Source organism: Diaporthe amygdali (assembly GCF_026229845.1).
Source record: "Diaporthe amygdali strain CAA958 chromosome Unknown NODE_51_length_283962_cov_64_506962, whole genome shotgun sequence".
Taxonomy (NCBI): domain Eukaryota; kingdom Fungi; phylum Ascomycota; class Sordariomycetes; order Diaporthales; family Diaporthaceae; genus Diaporthe; species Diaporthe amygdali.
In genome coordinates, this window is record NW_026517071.1 from 147,971 (window position 1) to 167,059 (window position 19,089).

The window sequence follows — 19,089 nt, forward strand, 5'->3', positions numbered from 1 at the left end:
AGCATTGGGGGCCGATGTTGTCGATGGCCCGCTTCGATCTCAATTCTGTAAGGGGTAGGGATCATGGCACAGGGCTGGATCGCGACATTCATCGCGTCAGACGCGTGCCTTTCTGGCGGAGAGACCAGCGCGGTGGGGGTTGACGCCAAAGGGAGCCCTGGCTCGCGTTTTCCCTTGACGCGTGAGCCAGTGCGCACGAGGCGATAAATAAAATCAATCTACGCGAGCTTGCGGCGGAGAATAAAAGTCTGTGCCCCCGTCCATCATCCAGTTACGGAGCTGAACACTGCAAGACTCTTCTTGGATTATTTCTCGGATTCCGAATCAACCATGTACCATGTCAGCATGTCCAGTTGAGGAATCTGATATTTGTTGCTAGGCCTTGATAGTCCGGGAGCTGGTCACTCCACCACTGAGTCCACTCATCCCCTCTCCCCCACCGTCTGAAATGTTTACAATTTTGGAGCATTGCCCTGCCGACCTGCCAGAACAGACTGCTGTCCGCTGGGCGTGCTCAGGGATCCGGGATGCCAGAGTCCAGAACCCACGGGTGGCACGGCAGCACGGTGGGTGGGTCACCCGAGCCAGGGCCCCAGGCGCCCCTCGTAGGAGGGAGCAGTGTGGAGATCTCTCTCGGCTGATGATGAGCTGGACTGCAGCGAGGGAGGCAGCTCGACCAGGCCTGGCATGGCGAGGACGAGGGCGAGAGGGCGAGAGGGCATGCTGGCTGGCTGGGTGTGGGTATACAGGAAGGAATGGAGATGTTATGGCGATGACCCGTGACAGATCGCTTTCCTCACCTTAGATTAGTCGTTCTTTGAATGGAGATGGGCGAACGCATTCTTCGCTTGACAGCTTGTTTCTACGCACAATTTATGTATATCTAAATCATGGCACGTGCATGGAAGTGTTTTCTGAAACCTGTTGCACCAAGGCCATCTCTCGGATATGATTTGCGTACCATCTTTCTGCCCTGTCAGCTGCCTGTTCATATCCTGTATATTACCTGGCGTATTTACATGGCATGGCTCGAGCATGATTTATGAACCTTGCCCGTGTCGGATATGCCAGATGCAAAGAGTGCGCAGGAGATAGTCTATTCGTCGTCAGCATAGATGCTCCAGACTTCGCACAGGCACCGCAGCTTCAACTGTTGGCAAGCTGGGTTACATAGCAGACCTGAGATCCAAGAACACCCCATGGGCCATGGCATGCTATTGGGGTTCCATTGTGCCCCATCGTTCCTCATCCAGCAGCTCAGCCCAGCAGCCCGGGGGGGGGGGGGAGACTAGGCTGGGACTGCTTGTCTGGCATTGATTGACGAGAGCCCAATAAACCTTATCAACCAGCTTCCGAGACGCACTGGCACCCGAAGAGGAACAGCAGCAAGCAGCTGCAGCAGAAGCAGAGTGGCAGCGATCCGATACTACCTGCCCTACATTACAGTGCCGGTGTGACTGACTGGTGTGACCGTCCATCCCTGCTGTACAGTTCGTTCGAGACAGGGAAGCTTGAAGGCAAGGCATGGGCAAGGCATGGGCAAGGCAAGGGCCAGCAAGGCTGTGAGGAGCCACCAAACCCAAGCCCAATGCTCCCATAATTTTTTGGGTGGATCGGGACCCACTAACAACAACAGTCGGAGTCCGACTCAGACTTCAGACTTCAGGACTTCAGACTCAGGCACGGACACTGAATAATACCTGGGTCACGGACACACGGACACAACAACAAGCTGCTGACCTGGGGATGCTTGCAATGCAGCAGCCCCCCAGCCTAGCTCCAGCTCCAGGCCCTGCAGCACCAGCCAAACTGACACAGCATTGCTGCCATTGGCGCTGGTCGTTCGTTCGTTGGTGCTTGCACTTGCACTTGCAAGGTGCTGTTGCAGTGGAAGTTGTTGATCGTCATTGTCGCTCGCTGCCGCCCAGGCGACAACAGCTCTCCCCGTCCACGACAAAGGCACCTCTTTTCTCTCGACGACCCGCCGCCCGCCCGTCCCTCCGTCCGTCCATCCGCCCCGACAATCACCGTCCGTCGACAATCCACCGTACGGCCTACGCCCAGGCCAAGGCCAGGCCGGCACCGCGCCCCACGCCCCACGCCCCACGCACCTCGCACCTTGCGACCCGCGCCTCACATCACACCCCGCTCTGAGATCATACCCTACGACGCCCCACTGCGAATCTCGTTGGGTTTTTGGGAAAGCAACCACCCTGGAAAGAAGGAGGAAAGCGGAGGAGAGGGAGAAAAACAAAAACAATCAAAACAGACAAGGGTACCCGAAGGAACGGGCTGGCGAGAAAAGCAGCGCAAGGAGAGTGGCACAACAGACGGCTCGTCTCAGGCTGCGGCTCCCTTCCGCCAGCTCATCGGCGCGCCCAACAAACCCGAGGCCACTCTGCCAGTCGGAGGAGCACTGCACAGGACAAGGGAAAGGAAGCAGAGGAGAGGACAGCCGACCGGCATAGGCCAGGCTCAGGAGCTGCCCTGACGTACAGGCCGACCCGACCAGATCACACGCTCGCTGCCGCTGCCTCTCCTTGCATGGAAACCGAAACGGAACCTTAATCCGACCAGGGGCTACACACGATTCTGGGAGGACGCCATGCGGACTGGCAGCTCCAACGCCGCCGAGCGGGCATACCATGCCGCCGGCGGAGGAGGCAACCGGACCCCCGTGTCCGCGAGGACCCCCAGGAGGGAGCCCGGTAGCTCCAGCGCTGTCGTCCATGCCAGCGGCGGCCATGTGCGCGAGAGGGCTCTGCAGGACCCTGGCCTGAAGGACTATGTATGTCAACGTTGGGCTGATGCGCTCCCCACCGCCCCAATCCCTCCCAGTTTCCGGTGCCGTGACGTATATCCTGTGCCGCGACCACCGTGGACAGCAGCCATTCACACGAGGCGAGAGGCGGCTAACATAGAGTCATAACAACAGAGGCTCGGCGATTGTATCGGCAAGGGGGCTTTCGGATCCGTCTACAAGGCCTTCAATTGGGGCACCGGCGAGGCTGTCGCTGTCAAGCAGATCAAGATTGCCGACGTTCCCAAGAGCGAGTTGCGCATGATAGAGGTCAATTGCCTTCCTCCCCCTGTCACGGACACGCCCAGAGATGGTCAAGCTGGTGAGAAGACTGGACGCGGAGATTGCTGACATACGTTGGTCATGGCAGGCCGAGATCGACCTTCTCAAGAACCTACACCATGACAACATCGTCAAATACGTTGGCTTCGTCAAGTCGCAGGACTGTCTGAACATCATACTCGAGTACGTCAGACCAGTAAATTGGGTGCGCGGGGGAGACACGGGCGGCTGACTGTTGGGCAGGTACTGCGAAAACGGCTCTCTGCATTCGATCTGTAAGGCATACGGCAAGTTCCCGGAGAACCTCGTCGGCGTCTACATGACACAAGTTCTCCAAGGCCTTCAGTATCTCCACGACCAAGGTGTCATTCACAGGGATATCAAGGGCGCGAACATTCTGACGACGAAAGATGGCACTGTCAAGCTGGCCGACTTTGGCGTCTCCACCAGCACGCTTGCTGGACCCGACAAGGAGGCTCAGGTTGTGGGTACGCCGTACTGGATGGCCCCCGAGATAATTCAGCTCTCTGGGGCCACTTCTGCCTCGGATATCTGGAGCGTCGGCTGCACCGTTATTGAGCTGCTGCAAGGGCGGCCGCCCTATCACAATCTGGCTGCCATGCCGGCCTTGTTCGCCATCGTCAATGACGACCACCCCCCTCTGCCAGAGGGTGTCTCTGCGGTCAGTCTCCACCACTTCTACTGGGCAGGGCTGCTTTTGGGCTGACTTTTACAACACAGGCTGCACGGGACTTCATGATGCAATGTTTTCAGAAGGACCCAAACCTTCGCGTATCAGCAAGGAAGCTCCTAAAGCATCCGTGGATTGTGGGCTGTCGCAGGAGTGATGCCCCCGTCTCCAAGAGGCCTGCAAATTTCAGCCAGGCAGTCGAGGAGGTCAAGCAGTGGAACAAGGCCCTGAAATCGTCAGAAACTTCCCTGAGAGCTTCCACGGGCTCGGACAGCAGCGCCCAGACTGCCCACGCACAGCCCGTGTCCAGGTTTACCGCTGCCGCGGCAGATCCGCACCGCTCGAATCTCGCAACACCTGGCAAGAGACCGCTGAGCATCACAAAATCTAAACCTAACCCAGACGCGTTCCGATCTCCTGAAGTTGCCGATGACGATAATTGGGACAATGACTTTGCAACAGCCATCTCGCCCAGCGCTCTCCACCTGCCACACCTCAAGCCCCAGGACAACTTCGGGGGCAAGCTTTCTGCCGATAAGCTCAAGCAATTCGCGTCCATTGACGAGGCCAGCACTAGCAACAACTGGGATGACCAGTTCGAGGGCGACCTACAGTCCGTCAAGGGCGCCTCTCGCCAATTCTTTGAGCAAGACCCCCAGGAACAGACCATTCGTCCCACCCCCAGAAGGTCGAGCAAGTCTACTGAAGCATCAAGGACCCCACAGCAAGGACATGGGCACCGAAGGACTAGGAGCAAGCAGGTGTCATCATCGAATGTGCCCTTGCAAAAGCAGCTCACCAAGCCCGCACTTGGTAGCAAGTTCGAGTTGCCCGTGCGACCTGAGGCCATCTACCGGGAGCAGTCCATCGAGGACTTTTCGGATTTCTTCCCTGAGGCGGATAACCTGTTCAGCCGCAAAACCAGTCGTCCTAAAAAGGTAGGCTTGCGTACGACTCCTGTTTGCAGCATCAGTCCGGCCCTGACACGCCCTCGTGCGAGCTATTACACCCTCTTGTTACACTTCGTCATTACCCCGACATCTTTAGTATCCGCCCTGTGACTAATACTTTGCATAACCAATAGGATGATTCTCAGCTGATGCCGCCGCCCGAGCTCAAGACTCAGCACTCTCAGCCAAACATCCATATCGTGCCCCCGTCCGGCGGCAGTGATTCTGCCCGTCGCCAACGTGCTTCCTCACGGCCTCCCGGGCCAGATGAACAGGCGCCAGTGAGGAGGACAAGGTCACATATAGAGATCCAGAAGTTTGCGGAGGGCGAGGACGACGAGGACTTCTCTGATATTCTTGGTCCTAATGGTACCTTGGTAGAGAAGGAAGACAGCGACCGTGGTTCTGAGGATGGTGCGGGCGGCATGATGCTGCTGTCCAAGCTGTCGAACAGCTCATGGCTCGGCGACGACGAGGACGAGGACGACCCATTCGCCATGATGGATCCTGAGTACAACGAGATGGACCTCGAGGCCAACATCGCCCGGGACCGACACGCCCGTTTAGCCGAGAGGGTTGAGGAGCTTGTGCAGCTGCTCAAAGTTGGGACCGAGATTACAGGCGAGGAGCGGGTCTCTGATGTTGCCGAGGAGCTTGTCTACCTACTGCATGATCATGAAGATGTCAAGGGCTTGATCATTGGCGCTCACGGCTTGCTGCCAATTTTGGAGCTACTCACTCTACCACCTGACACCATCAGCACAGCCAAGGGTCGCCAGGACATGATCTTATGGCTGCTCAAGGTGGTCAATAAGGTCAGTCTGCTCATAGCCAAGCCAAGCTTTTGGAACGACTTGCTGACGTATGACAGATCATTTACCGTGACAGAGAATTACAAGAGAATCTGTGTTTCGTAGGTGGCATTCCTATCATCACTAAATTTGCCGCCAGGCAGTTCTCCAATGAGATCCGTCTTGAAACTGCGGATTTTGTTCAGCAGATGTACGAGACGTCAACCCTCACGCTGCAGATGTTCGTCAGCTGCGGCGGCATCTCCGTGCTTGCTGGGTTCTTAGACGAAGATTACGACATGTCCCGGGATCTGGTCCTCGTCGGAGTTAGCGGCATCTGGAGAGTGTTTGAGCTTCAGGGTCCTACGCCCAGAAACGACTTCTGCAGGCTGTTCTCTAAGGCAAAAGTGCTTGACCCACTGGCCGAGATTCTTCATAGGGTGTTGGACGCGGATGAGAAGGATGAGCTGTCCGAATTTGTTGAGGGGCGCATCGTAAACCTCTTCTACATGTTCTCCCAGGCGGACTACGAGGTCAAGGAGCTCATTGCTGACCGCGCAGTCCTCAAGAGTGAGTCATTGAGCAGCCCCCTTTCCCGCTTCTCGTGTGTGTATATGATAACTCAGGCTAACCCTGCACCACGCGATAGCCGTATTGAAGGATCTGGAGACCATGACACCTACTCACCAAATCACCATGCTCAAGTTTATCAAGAACCTCTCCAGCCTCCCATCAACTGTTGAGGTGCTACATTCTGCAGACGCAATCGACTATTTGATTGATCTCCTAGGACATAGCCTAAAGAAGAACACAAGGCATTTTAGGGAGATTTCCAACCAGGTTTTGAACACTATGTTTAACCTGTGTCGACTCAGCAAGGAGCGACAAGAGTATGCAGCGGTCCATGGCATCATCCCCTTGCTGCTGAAGATTATGAAAATCGATCGACCGCCCAAGGAGTTCGCACTACCAATACTGTGCGACATGGCTCACTCAGGAAGCAAAGGGCGTCGATATTTGTGGCAGAACAAGGGCTTGGACTTTTACGTGTCTCTGCTCGCAGACCAGTACTGGCAGACCACAGCTCTCGATGCCATTTTTGTCTGGCTGCAGGAGGAAACGGCCAAAGTGGAAAGTCATTTGCTGGGTGGGAACTTCCCCTCTGCCATTGTGTCGTGTTTCGATACTTCAAAGGCCAATGCCTTCGCTGCATTCGACGCCACCCTCCTTGAGCCCTTGCTCAAGGTCTTCCGTCTGAGCCCTACCCTGGCTGCGTCACTGGGAAAGCCTGAGATGTACAGGGGCATTGCCACCAAGCTGGGCCACAAGAAGCCAGTCGTGCGGCTCAACCTCCTCCGTCTTGTCCGCACTATCCTGGACAGCTGTGAACCAGACCTGGGTGTCAACTCCGTAGGTGGTGGTGCAGAGTTGCAGACACTATTCGAGAATATCCAGATGCTTGAGAAGGACCCAGCTCTGCTAGTGCGCAACCTCGCGCACGAGATCAACAAGACACACATCGAGGGCGATTATTTCGAAACCAAGAGCGTTGGCACTGGCTCACAGAACGGTGGCAGTGGGCGCTCCAGGTCAGGTGGATCGAGGAGAATGACAAGCTATGCCACGTCTCCCAGTCTTGTACACTCGACTACTGCCCCTGGCGCTCCGCCGAGGACACCCACCCATACACCGCAGCTACGGCATACGGGTTCGGCAAGTGTCATCCAACAGATTGCCCACACGCCTCGACGTTCTCAGACAAGTTTGGTGCACGAGCAGGATGCCATGTTCGTCAGGCCTCGGAGCAGGGGAGCAGATGGCGGGCTTATGAGCCCAGCTGTCTCAACACCACGACGTGCTTCTGGTGATGCCAACGCAGCGGGGAGAAGTAGACTCCCCAGGGGTTCGATATCTTACTCTCGCCCGAGCACGGCTAGTGGGCCAAGCCTGCATCATGGCAGGTCTGACAGCTCGCTGAGTAACAAGGAGAATTCATCGGGTGCGGCCGCCGGGAGGAGGGGCTCATATGTTGTCGGGGCAAGGAGCGGTAGTGGTGGCAGCGAGAGCTCCAATGGTTCGCTGTATCCACCGTCGTCACCTGCGGTGGAACGTGACAGGCCGAGCGGCGGCATCAAGAGGCGGGGCAGCAGAGTTCCCAGCTCGGAGCTTCGGTATGCTAACGGCGGTAGCTCAGCAAGAGCCGACGATTCTGGAAAGTGGTCCTAGAATGGCCACTCTGATCAACGGGAACGGCAGCACAGCCGAGCTGTGGTACCCGCCGCTTCTGACAGCCACCGGACATGCGAGGGAGAGCGTAAGGAGTCTGGTGGGAGAAGAGATCATGCCCGATCGTCTCTCACTGAGGGCAGTGACGCGATGGAAAGAAGTCCATCCCCGACCAACCTCGATCTCACCGGCTCCAAATTGAAGGCGCAACTTGATGCGAGCCGTCGGCCGCCCCAATCCCACCATGTTCGGCGCGTGGTCTCCTCACATCTCGCGCCGAGGAAGAGCAGAGAAGAACAGCGTGAGCGGCCCAAGACGGCTGCAGGGACGAGGTCGTCACCGTTGAAAGGGCAGAATGGCGACGTCATGCCCCTGTCAAGGTTGAGCACGAGCCCGACCAAACGGTCGTCGCCTTGCCGCACTTCCCCAGCTCGCAACACAGGCGAAGAGGTTTGCGCAGCGCCTACGCCGCCGCCCTCCCGTGCAAACTCGACCAATTCAGCGCGAGGCAGGGCAACTCCTCAAAAGGCGCCTGATGAGGGAACTCCCACTGCTCAGCGGTCGTTGAAGTCGAGTCCTCAGAAGCGAACCCCATCAAAGCTGAAGCTCAGAGACAGTCTGAGCCCTGTGAAGATGACGTCTGCGTCAGCTTCAGCTCGCTCATCGCCTGGCCTACATGTCAATGGCTGTGCAGACTCGGCAAAGATGGATGATGGGTCGAGGCCGAGTGCTCGCGCGAGTCCACCCAAGAGGACACCGTCAAAGCTCAGGCTCAGGAGGAGCGCACCCGCGGTCGACCTTGCGAGCTTGAGTCAATCTCCGTCGCCGAAAAGACCGGCCAAATCGCCCCCTGCAGCTGGACTCGAGCGAGGCACAACCACCTCTTCTGCCCCACAACCGATGCGCAAAGAATGAGTGCGGATTGGGTATTTTCGGTCATATACTCTGTGCGTGGCATGCATCGTTACGAAGTCGAGAACTTCCGTATTTCGGAGACAACGACGAGGAGACACACGAGGAGATGTTTTTGCTCCGCTGCCTGGTCTGCTGAGCGCCACTTTGCACACACGCAAATTCCGCATTGTGCGTACACATGTACATTTATTTAAAAAGAAACTTTACTTTACGAAGCACTCCGTCTCCCTCTCCTGTGCCAAGACTGGATTACCTGGCATATTTTTCAGTGTTATACTTTTGTAGCTAGCTGGCGGGCAGGTGTTTGCATTAGATCCCAACCTTTCTTGTCTTTTTTTTTTCTTTCTTTTTGCGGTAACAGGCTGGCATATCAACGCATGGAGTAACGCATCATCGCAAGGCATAGCAGGGCAGGGCAAGGCAAGGCAGTACAAGGCATCAGGGACCGGGACTGAAATCGGTGGTTGGTCGGAGGAAATGTGAGGTGGATGCTTTAGGTGCTTACCGGAGGAACATGATGGGACAAATTCGGTCGTCATGCCTGGACGCGGGGATCGAGGGACCCCCGGTGGCAGGTGTGGAGTTAATAGTGAATGGAAGATGTGAAAAACACGACATGTTGAACATTTTTTGTCGTGAAGGGAAATAACCCGCGGACTGTCGTAAATGTGCATGCTTGTACGTGAGTAGGAACGGTGGAATGAGTGAGCGAGTGAGTGAGTAAATGAGTGAATGGGCTCATTGCCAGGCGACTTCTGCGATGGAGCCATGTCATCATGGATCTCACCACGCGTATCCAGTATCTTGATGTGCAGCGGCATGTTAAGCGCAGTTTCTCTTCTAGGTATGGTTTTGTTCCTGTAGTTGAGAATCGGCCATGCACTCAGGCGTCTAAAGGAGAAGTACTGGTAACGACCACTTAGAACCGGGAAGTCATCCAAAAGGTTGTGCGAAAACATGATATCAATATGAGGCGCAATTGACTTTTCTTTTCCTTTTTTCGAACCCCCCCCCCAAAAAAAAACTGACTGTTCACAATTCTTTTTCCAGCAGTCAAATACAATACAAGTGCATCTTTATACTTTCCAGTCTGTATAGTGAATCATGCGCTCTTGAGTACCTTGTATGAGAAACAAATGGCAGTCTGCATGCCATCGATCAATGGCTATTATGTTGATGAATACTGAACAAAGCCCACCGCAAACGGAAATACCAAGTCCCCAAGTTCTACCTTTGGGGAGTGCCACAGAATTCTTTGTGCCCAGGAAACAATTTAACACCGCCCCCCTTTCTTTCTGAATAATGGCCCGGGTTCGCAGCCGAGGAAAAGATGCGGCTGATCGAAAACGTGCTCATCGCATCGCGCATCTTTCTCGCCCATCACTAACTACATCGCAGAATCCAAGGACCAGTGCTGGTGGTGACCGAGGTCTCCTAGCTCATCGCGAAGATGGCGTCAGAACAGCGGCCAGCGAACGCACAGCCAGCGAACCCTCAGCCTGCTGCCCCCCAGCCAGTTAATCCCCGGCCAGTCAATCCCCCAAATGATCCTCCGCCAGTTGATCGCCCACAGCCCCCGACTCGTCAACGTCCAATTGGTGACTGGGAAGATGTGCCCAATCATGTTCCTTACATGCCGGAGTGGACAGACCCGGAGTGGGCCCCCAACATCGAATATGACCGGGAAGGGAAGAGGCGGAGGGTGCTCTGGGCTGCTCCGGATGTGGATTACGGCACCGACTTTCGTCCTGCGATTCTGGACCGCGATAGGGACAAGAACCCCTCGTTCTTCGCTCGGTAAGTAGGCTCGGTCACATTGGCATTTCGCTGTTGCTGCTAACGGGGCCACACAGGCGTTTTGGCCTCTCTCCGCATCCTAATATGTTGTTGGAGCGCGGAAGACGCGGTAGATCTCTAATGACTCCGTCACTCAACGTGCCAAGACTGTTTGCACCACCCTTCACGTGGTCAGATGCGGCCAGCTGGCAGTCATTTGTTTTGGGTGGGCTGAGGACAGACGACGTGAGTGAGTGTATGGAGTTAGAGCTAACACAATGTTTTATACTCCACCTTTCAAATCTCCTCCTCCCGCGTGCTAATGATTAAGTATCCTTAGATAATTAAATCAGGAGCGTACGACGAGGATCATCAATTCAGTGGAACTGACATTGGTGGTAGCCTGCATCCGTAAGTGAATATTAATTTGTCATCAGTGTCGGATAACTCCTGATAGTTTGTAGCCTCCTCGACAGAAATAAATGGCACATACCAGCCCAAAACAACCCTTATCATTCCTCCCGCTTTGTCTACAATGCCCGCTGGAAATTCGGGGATGCACAGGGTGTTTGGGACCCCAGTGTAAGTTGCACATGTGACGAATCTTTTGTTCCCATGCAGTGTCTCTGACCTGGTGTCCTCTCATTCTAGGATGACAGAGTATGGGCAGCCCTGGAGCCGGCGCTTCGGTTGGCGGGGAAGATTCTTTCCTCAAACCCCCCATTCTGGTGAGTGGAGTGGACCCTGTCGCTCTCCTCTCAAGGTGCAAAACCTTACGCACATGGCCGTTCTATCCATTCTATGCTTACAAAGGGCCTTAGGAACGCGATTCTGAGCTTTTACCACCTTCGACCAGTACCAAGGGAGTTAGACGGTCGCACGCTTGAAGCCCAGAGACGGGATGAAGTGCCATTTGTATCGCTGTGGCTAGATGAACAGAAACCAGGAATGTACACGAAAGCTGCAGAACTCAAGCGCCGGGGCTTCAACTCCAAAGTTGCGACCCTGGCATGGCTGGAACATCGTAAGGCTGTGTCCTAGATGCAACTGGCAAGCGTACAGCTAATGATTGAAATTTGTGTGAAAGACCTTCGTTTCAGCATCGGCTACGGCGCTGAAGAAGAGAGGGGCGGCGTCGCTGCAACCACTTCTTTCCGTGGTTATTCTAACAATAACGTGCCCGGCGTTAGCATCACTAGTAAGCACCTAGGAGAGATGGACTTTGTAGCTTTACCTCGGGGGGTTTGAAGTCGAAAGGGCCAACTTGGTTTGAACGAGACCTTGCTATCTTGCCGGTTTCGTCCAAAGACTTACCAATGAGTTTTCTACGAAGCAAAGTTGAGTTGATCATGGCCATAGCTGATCAATGGTTGTCTAGTATCTCCTGAGCTACTTTGGCCGTTGATGACCACTGAATTCCCGGAGGCTAAAGCTGCGACCACGTTCCAGCTCGTGGTCACCATACTCCACGAGCTAGCCGTGAGTAATTCATGCCCCCAACACCACGCAAGGCTATCGGCTGACACGTGGCGGCTTTTAGCATGCATGTGATCGTGAGTGAGCCCCCTTGGAGATGTGCCACTACATATAACGCGAAACACATGCGGTGGTGAGAGCAAGAGCTAAGATAAACACACAAGGCGCACATCTGCATATGTTGGAAAATCCATACAGCTTAGCGCAATGCCCAAATATGGACATCCCTGAGTTCACGGGGGACATAGCCCTCCTTCTTTTGCAATTGGGAGCTCAATTACGTGGGCCACGAGAAGTAGATCAATTTTTGTAAGTCCATCTAACCCTCTCTGTAGCGTTCGGAGGAATGAGGTTTGTCATCTGCTGCATAAAAAAATAAACACTCGCCAATTCGATCCTTGTCCTCCATTGCATCTCGCTAAGTTGGCAATTCCTAGCGTTGAATACTACCCACAAGCCGAGGAGGGCAAAGCCTTCGAGAAATCTGTCCGTGTTTCCATCATATTTTGGTGGTGTTCCAGAGTGCTAAGACCTTGAAAATAGCTCTGGGGCGATGCGATAAGTATAATGCCGGGACCTATAAGCCAGCGTATGACCAACTTGTCTCCCTGCCTTCAACTCGAGTCGTGGCCTTGGAGCCACCGAGCTCCAGATCTCCAACACCAATTCGTTGACAAAACGCGGTATGCTCGATATGCAAGAGGGCCATATGTCGGTTATTTGTTGAACCCGCCTGCTCCTGTGTACGATTTCTCTAGACCCCTGCCAGTTGAGTCTTACGCACGCTTCTTTCGTGAGTCCTGGTGGCAAAACAACTTTGAGAAATTCGGTCATCAAGCACTAAAGATAGTCACACCGCCGGATTCTCCCATGGCCGTCAGATCACGTTCACAGTTCAGATGGACCGAATTAAGTCAAGTGTTGAGCAATGATGACTATAATTTCATCTTGCGTACAGCGTGGCCATTACTGTGAGTTCTCTGCCTATGCCTCACATTCCTGTTCCGACAAAAGCCAATCTGCCCTATGCTGCAAGGCTTCTGCCTAGGGAGCTCAGATGCACAATGGTCTTCATGTCCTTGAGATGCCCCAGCTGTCCGACGGACCATCCGTCCAAAAGGCGAAGTCAACCATGAAAACATTTCTACACGGCTTCGCCTTCAAATGGAGCTGGATTTTCAAGAATATTTACAGGGAGATGCTGACCATCACTTTTCTTGCTTAGGGAGGAACACAGGCTGGGCCTGTTGATCATATGGCTGCTGGAAGAAACAGAGGGCATGGTGACCGGACAGGTCACAATGCAACGACTCCGATTTGAGGCAAGGACTTGGAACAGCAAATATCAGAGATTACGAGATCTGTGTGACAAGTTCTTGGGCGACATTAATTCACTGGGTTCCATGATAGATACCTGGCTTGCCGCAAGCAGACAAGGAACTCTTACAGCCGAGTCTCAGGCAGCCATGACAGCATCTTGTAAGGATCAGTTCCCAGAGACGCCCCAGCCGTCCCCACGAAATTGTCGTTTCTTTCCCGATTGCTGGAGGGCGGAGAAACAAAACCCACTGGCAACAGCTGAATTGGGGTCTGAGGTGAGGTAACAGAATTAACTAACTTATCTTTTCAATATAGTCGGTCGAGATGCAACCTTGCTCTATGCTAATGATCTGATGGAGCTGGACCGGCTTCTGAGACACTCCATACAATACGTACAGGCGATGATTGCCATATACTCAGTCGTACCAGACGAGGCCTACAGAAGGCTTGTGCATCAGAAGTATATGGTACCTCTCAGAGGCAATTTGCAATCCACAAGCGTTAAGTTTGGTGAGGTAAGGCTGAGGATCGAACGCTTTCTAGCCGCCACACAAAATAATCCCAGAATTGACGCCCAAGAGTTTCTGGCTCCGCGGGTCCAGCTACTGAACCGTTACCTCGCTGAAGCTGCAGGTCCCACAAAATACAATCTCAGCTATCTCGAGTACTTGATTGGCCTTCTGGAAGACAGGTTCGTCGCGCCGGGGTTTGACTATACCCGTCACCCCTCACGATTGCCGGCCGTGCCTGACGCTCAAAAACGTATGAGTCTGGCTCACAGTCTTAGGAGGGCTGCAGAACGTTCTTTGCGCTATGTTTCGGAACATGGTGCGAGGTCCGTCCGCGATGCTGTCCAAAGGTGGCTGCGGATTATCTCGTCGATGAAGCCTGACTTCGGAATGGAGAACCAGATCATTGGTGTGGCCGCAGAGGACACCCCCATGGGTAACACTTAAGCTACAGGTGTTTTATCTCAAGGCTTGTGATGACAATTGAGTCCTGCGTGCCTTGTAGGTCCTGAAATGCATGGGCCAGAAAGAGGCTATATATGTAGCGACTTAAACGCAGCGAGGGTCCCGGGAAGAAGATTCAGCATGTCATGTTTCAACACATTCTCTTTCCTCCCTCTCCTGCTTTAATCCTCTGCCTGTTACTTAAATACTTGACTGTGTATCGTTCAGCCAAGCAGCTTGGCAGCCTTTTGGGTTCGCGCGACGGGGTTACTTTTCTCTGTCTAATGCTCAATCTGGTATCTTCTGGTGATATAGCAATCAAAGATGTTAGGTTTGGGCTGATTTCGTCATGAAGGATGAAGAAGAAAATCGGGAGAAAATTTTATACCACACAAAGTCGGCCACTTTGGGCTGGAATGCAGGACGTGGAACTCACCGGGCTGAGGCAAGAAGGAGACTGACGTCTTTGGCTTCAGAAGTTGCCCCTTAGTCTATTTCCTTGTACAGCCGTGCAAATCTTGCTTTCAACGCCCTCTAAGATAGCCTGACTCCTCATGAAGTCAGCTTATCCCGATTATTGCCGACGCAGGAAAGTCTATTAGACCCTACAGACCTCGTCATGTCAAGACCAAAACAGGCACGATGTCCCACTGGGCCCTGATCAAAGAATGGGCGGCTCGACTCATGCGTCGAATCTTGCCGTCATACATCCGTTTCTGTAGTGTGGAGAATATCTGGAAGGCTACAAGTAATAGACATGCTCTGTGCTCTTGATCTTAGACTCTCCTGATATCTTTTTCAAGTATAGGATTGTAGAAATAAAAGAAGTACCCCTATTCGGATTTTTCAAATCGCAACTGCAAGTCAAGCGGCCCAAACGCCTCCAGAGTCGACTAATTGTAACTGGTCAAGCGGGCATGGCGCTTTCTCCATTGCCTTGCCAGTTTGAAGGACAGCGCCCCAAAATGTAACAGCCTTTTTCTGGGCTCTTGGGTAATTCAGTAGGTTTCTCGGCAGTCTATCTGGTAATGACATAGGTTTCAAATGCGATTTCTACTCGGACGATTGATTCTCAACGCAGTCAAATACGTTCTGTTGACTCTGTTCTAGAACTGACTCATGATTTAGTACCTGTTCATCCAGATCTGGTTCATTACTCTAGTGTTGAGAGAAATCTGTGTTGGTGACCTATTCCCTTCGTGGGCAAGATTCTGGCGCACTCCCGCAATCAGCCCCCGTGAATCTGACTTCCGCAATACCACGTTCAGTTTCCGGACAGCTGCCACCCAGACATCCGTTTTCCAATTTCTTGTTCATCAAAATTTCATTATTTTCAATACGAAGTAAGATGACAGCTTCAGATTTCCGGCAGGCCTTGCGAAGCCTGCTGATCACCAGCCACATGATCATGGGATTCCAAAAGCGCTGATGGCTCGAGGCTGTGGGCCAAGGAGGACTGAGTGCCTGCAACCAAAGAGTCAATGCCTGGTCTTTGAGTCCAGTACACTTCCACCTCGATAGCAACATCAACCCGAGGGAAAGTGTTTGTTCGGTTTCGAAACAGGTCGACAAGTTCCTGTTTCAACTGCTCCAGGCCACCAAGACACTTCATCGGCTCATCGCAAATGCATGATCTTGTCACTCTTTCCCGCATCACTAGAAACGTCTTTAAAGGAATTCGTTCGATGGCACTAGAAGATTCCGGTCGCCGTTCGGTTGGTAAATCGAAGTGCATGCAGAGGAAAGGGCCTACAACAGTTACAATGGTAACTCTTCTGAGGCTTGGATGCGTCCCCAGAACTTGACGGTCGAAGAAACTCAAGTTTCGATCGGCGGAAAGGTTGATGAGAGCAATGCTCTCGATGCGGGAAAACCAGTGCGACATGTTGCGGGACGGGGGTCCAGGCGTGAAAGGAAACAGGCTGGTTGCGCCGTGAAGGTATTGGAGAAAGTTCCTGTTTCCTCCATTGCTATTGCCATCTGTGGAATTGTTTACGAAACAAAATGTGTCGTTTCTGAAGTTGACGTAGATATGGGCAGGGCTTGCCATGCTCTTGGGCGTCTGAATGCGACTGAAGGTTGCTGCGGCGGGGAAGTCATCCTGCGAAGCCCAATGTTGGTCCTGATTATTGGTCGGAAGCTCAATCTTTGTCCAGGGGGCAACGGCCGCGTTGGGAACTCGGGTCTGGTTTGGATCGTCTGCAGTGGCGATGTTCAAGATGGGCCGATTCGTGTATTGGTCAGCGCCTGCATAGAGACGGCCGGACAAGACAATCATGCTCCGGAAATAGTGACGATGGTGCGGCTGCGCAAGCTGGTAAAACTCCCAGATACGCAGTTGCAACTCGCGGGGGAGCTCGAGGAAGTGATCGAATCTTTGCAGTGTCGCCATGATCAAGTTGAGGGCATTCCAGGAACTTACACAAGAGGTTGGTTACATTGCATGCTTGGTGGTTATAGCTGGCTGCAAATACGGGTGTTTTATATGAGACTGTAGTCTGCTATACTACTAGTAAGGCATGCAGAACACTCAGGCTGTAAAACATGGTCTTTGATTTGAGGCGCATGGGATCATTGATGCTGTCAACTTGTCAAAAAGGAAACACCTTAGACATATGAACGCAATGTTCACATCTAAGGCAAGTTTGTGGTTATGGTACTTCCAATAATATTGATCACTGTCCCCATAATACCCACATGCAGAAGTCTGTTTAGGTGACATTCAAGATTCGCAAGGCAACAACATAATTTGTTATTCTTCCAATGATAGTTCCTCAAGACATTGTCCCTGAAATGAGTAGTGCCTATTTATCTTCCATTGGCCTTCTGAGGTGAGCATTTGCATCGTGCCCCAGAGCTCGCCATAACCATTGTCACCACTCAGATCTCTCTGGCTGGAGCCTTAGGTTGAATAATAACAGCCACATCTAGAGCCCATTCCATGAATCATTCGGCACCGTCACTGGCTTTGGACTGTCGAGTAATGATACATGATTGTAATTGAGGCATTATTCAAAACATATCGGCAGTAAAAAAGATTGAAAGTCTAACGAGGAAGTCCGTTGATTTGAATGTACACAGAATTCCGAAACTCCCAGATTTAAAAAGATTGCAAACATAACCGCTAGTTAGTAATAAGCACATAGATTTCAACTTGTTTCAATATATAATCTCTGAATAAATGTATGTAAATGAATGTTTATTGATTGGAGTACCTGAGTAGATACATAGCGGCACCTAAAAGCAAATTGCACCGCCAGTACCACCCTAAATCTAGATTGAGACGATCCCAATCGATTCACCTAATAGCAGACGCGTCTAGGTTGGGAAAACTTCTTGAGAAGCTTATTCAACTTACCTTTACCCTTGCCGGCAACGTGTGCGACGAGGTCGCTCTTCGAGTTCCATAATGAGGTCTTCCGAAACGTTCTGAGCTGGCTCCCATGTGTTGTACTCAGGACCCCATCCTACCCATTTGATGAGATATTGGCGACTGTCCTTTGGACCCCAGCCTTGAATGATTTGCTCAACGTAGAAGATGTCGTCATTCAGTTCCGGGGAAAGAGTAATGACTGAGGATCGCTGAGTCGAGGATGAAGAAGAAGGAATGGAGCAGAGGGAAGAGAAATTGGAAGCTTCTGAGTTCTCAATGTTAGTGTTCATGGGTTCTGTAGTATCAGGGGAAGAGGCGGAGGTGGAGGAGGAGGCAAGACATGATGGGGAGGATGAAGAAGCTCCCCCCTCTTCTGACTGCATGTTGTGTTCCTCGAGAAGACCACTGTTCGCTGGCAGCTGAAGAATTGATGGGTTAATGCATTGGTCCTCCATCGGTAGTATGGGTTTGAAGGCAAGCTGGAAAAACTCACTGGATGGACTCAGAGATTGAGTGATATTTCCATCGACATCATTGAGCACAGTCTCGTAGATGTACTGCTGATACCAATCGTCGAAAGTAGTCATGATGGTTTCAACACAATATATCCGAAAATGTATCTTACCCTCAAGACTGTAACAGAAAAGTAGAGTAGAATGTGGATGCAAGTAATTCTCTCTGTTCTTGTCGTCCAATTGGTGATAGCCAAGCCATTTCCTAATAGTCTCAACTGGGTTGTTTTGAGTTTATATAGAGCACGCACACGAGATATTATTCACCAAATAACAATCCCGCACAATCGTCTTTGTCGTTGTCCCGTATATCTTTGTCCACCACATGCCCATAACAGCATTGTCATTCGAATTCCACAAAGACACGGCTTGGAATCATAAATTCGGACAAGAGTTTGGGATGGCGGTCTTGCCGTGGTCCCTTGGACTGCCAGCACCCGCACGTGCGGACAAGGAAAGCTCACTGACGGAAGTTACCAAACGCAGATAGCGCAACAAGCCGGGGCAATGTGTTACTTGAGTCTTGCATCAGACCTCTGAAGTGGAAGTGGCGTTTCCTTAGCCTAGTATCTTTGTTTTCTCTACAGTATGAAGAGTGCCGTTCCCTGTCAATTTTAGTGGCAATTGTCTTGTGCCTCAACTGGCGTAAGGATTCGCCATGAGGTGGGACTCAAAATGCGGAACCAAGAAATTTGGGAACAAACGATTCGTTCATCAAGTGAGGGCTCAATTACATCTATGCACACTGATATATAGTTGCAGTAATGCTGTTCCGGCAAAAGCGGTCTCAGCTCCGTTCTAGTTCAGTTCACAATTCACAATTGAGTAGCGGGTTCAGTTCAACAACAACCGCATAGTGCACGCAAATACAGAATCCAGCCCTCCAAAACTAAGAACGTAGAGCAGAAATTCTATGTACTAGGTATTCTTAGACCTTTAGAATGTGCTTTTTTGAATATTAAAGCAGCAGGTTCTAAAGGAAAGTAAAGTGTGGAAAACGTTTCTGTCCCTTTTGATGCCAAGA

The 19,089-nt window shown here is 52.3% G+C and overlaps 5 protein-coding genes across 5 annotated transcripts; 3 read left to right on the forward strand and 2 right to left on the reverse strand.

Annotated features, from left to right (window-relative positions):
* Positions 1 to 2,119: 2,119 nt before the first annotated feature.
* On the forward strand, positions 2,120 to 2,491 carry J7T55_006936 (uncharacterized protein; the record flags this gene model as incomplete). The annotated part of the gene is made up of 1 exon (XM_053135078.1): positions 2,120 to 2,491. One exon carries the CDS (start codon positions 2,120 to 2,122, stop codon positions 2,489 to 2,491), a length of 372 nt encoding a protein of 123 aa, XP_052987221.1.
* A 114-nt stretch (positions 2,492 to 2,605) lies between these two features.
* On the forward strand, positions 2,606 to 8,655 carry J7T55_006937 (cell division cycle 15-like protein; the record flags this gene model as incomplete). Its single annotated transcript, XM_053135079.1, has 9 exons — positions 2,606 to 2,788; positions 2,936 to 3,070; positions 3,171 to 3,265; positions 3,326 to 3,764; positions 3,824 to 4,711; positions 4,858 to 5,538; positions 5,595 to 6,084; positions 6,164 to 7,733; positions 7,806 to 8,655. The coding sequence occupies 9 exons, from the start codon at positions 2,606 to 2,608 to the stop codon at positions 8,653 to 8,655; spliced, it is 5,331 nt and encodes a 1,776-aa protein (XP_052987222.1).
* Positions 8,656 to 10,105: 1,450 nt separating this feature from the next.
* Positions 10,106 to 14,183, forward strand: J7T55_006938 (uncharacterized protein; the record flags this gene model as incomplete). Its single annotated transcript, XM_053135080.1, has 15 exons — positions 10,106 to 10,452; positions 10,509 to 10,677; positions 10,772 to 10,842; positions 10,896 to 11,013; positions 11,083 to 11,159; positions 11,253 to 11,455; positions 11,519 to 11,629; positions 11,810 to 11,910; positions 11,972 to 11,984; positions 12,243 to 12,258; positions 12,345 to 12,393; positions 12,451 to 12,700; positions 12,866 to 12,878; positions 13,133 to 13,434; positions 13,543 to 14,183. 15 exons carry the CDS (start codon positions 10,106 to 10,108, stop codon positions 14,181 to 14,183), a joined length of 2,481 nt encoding a protein of 826 aa, XP_052987223.1.
* A 1,354-nt stretch (positions 14,184 to 15,537) lies between these two features.
* On the reverse strand, positions 15,538 to 16,572 carry J7T55_006939 (uncharacterized protein; the record flags this gene model as incomplete). The annotated part of the gene is made up of 1 exon (XM_053135081.1): positions 15,538 to 16,572. The coding sequence occupies one exon, from the start codon at positions 16,570 to 16,572 to the stop codon at positions 15,538 to 15,540; it is 1,035 nt and encodes a 344-aa protein (XP_052987224.1).
* Positions 16,573 to 17,540: 968 nt separating this feature from the next.
* J7T55_006940 (uncharacterized protein) lies at positions 17,541 to 18,140 on the reverse strand (the record flags this gene model as incomplete). The annotated part of the gene is made up of 1 exon (XM_053135082.1): positions 17,541 to 18,140. One exon carries the CDS (start codon positions 18,138 to 18,140, stop codon positions 17,541 to 17,543), a length of 600 nt encoding a protein of 199 aa, XP_052987225.1.
* Between the last annotated feature and the right edge of the window lie 949 nt (positions 18,141 to 19,089).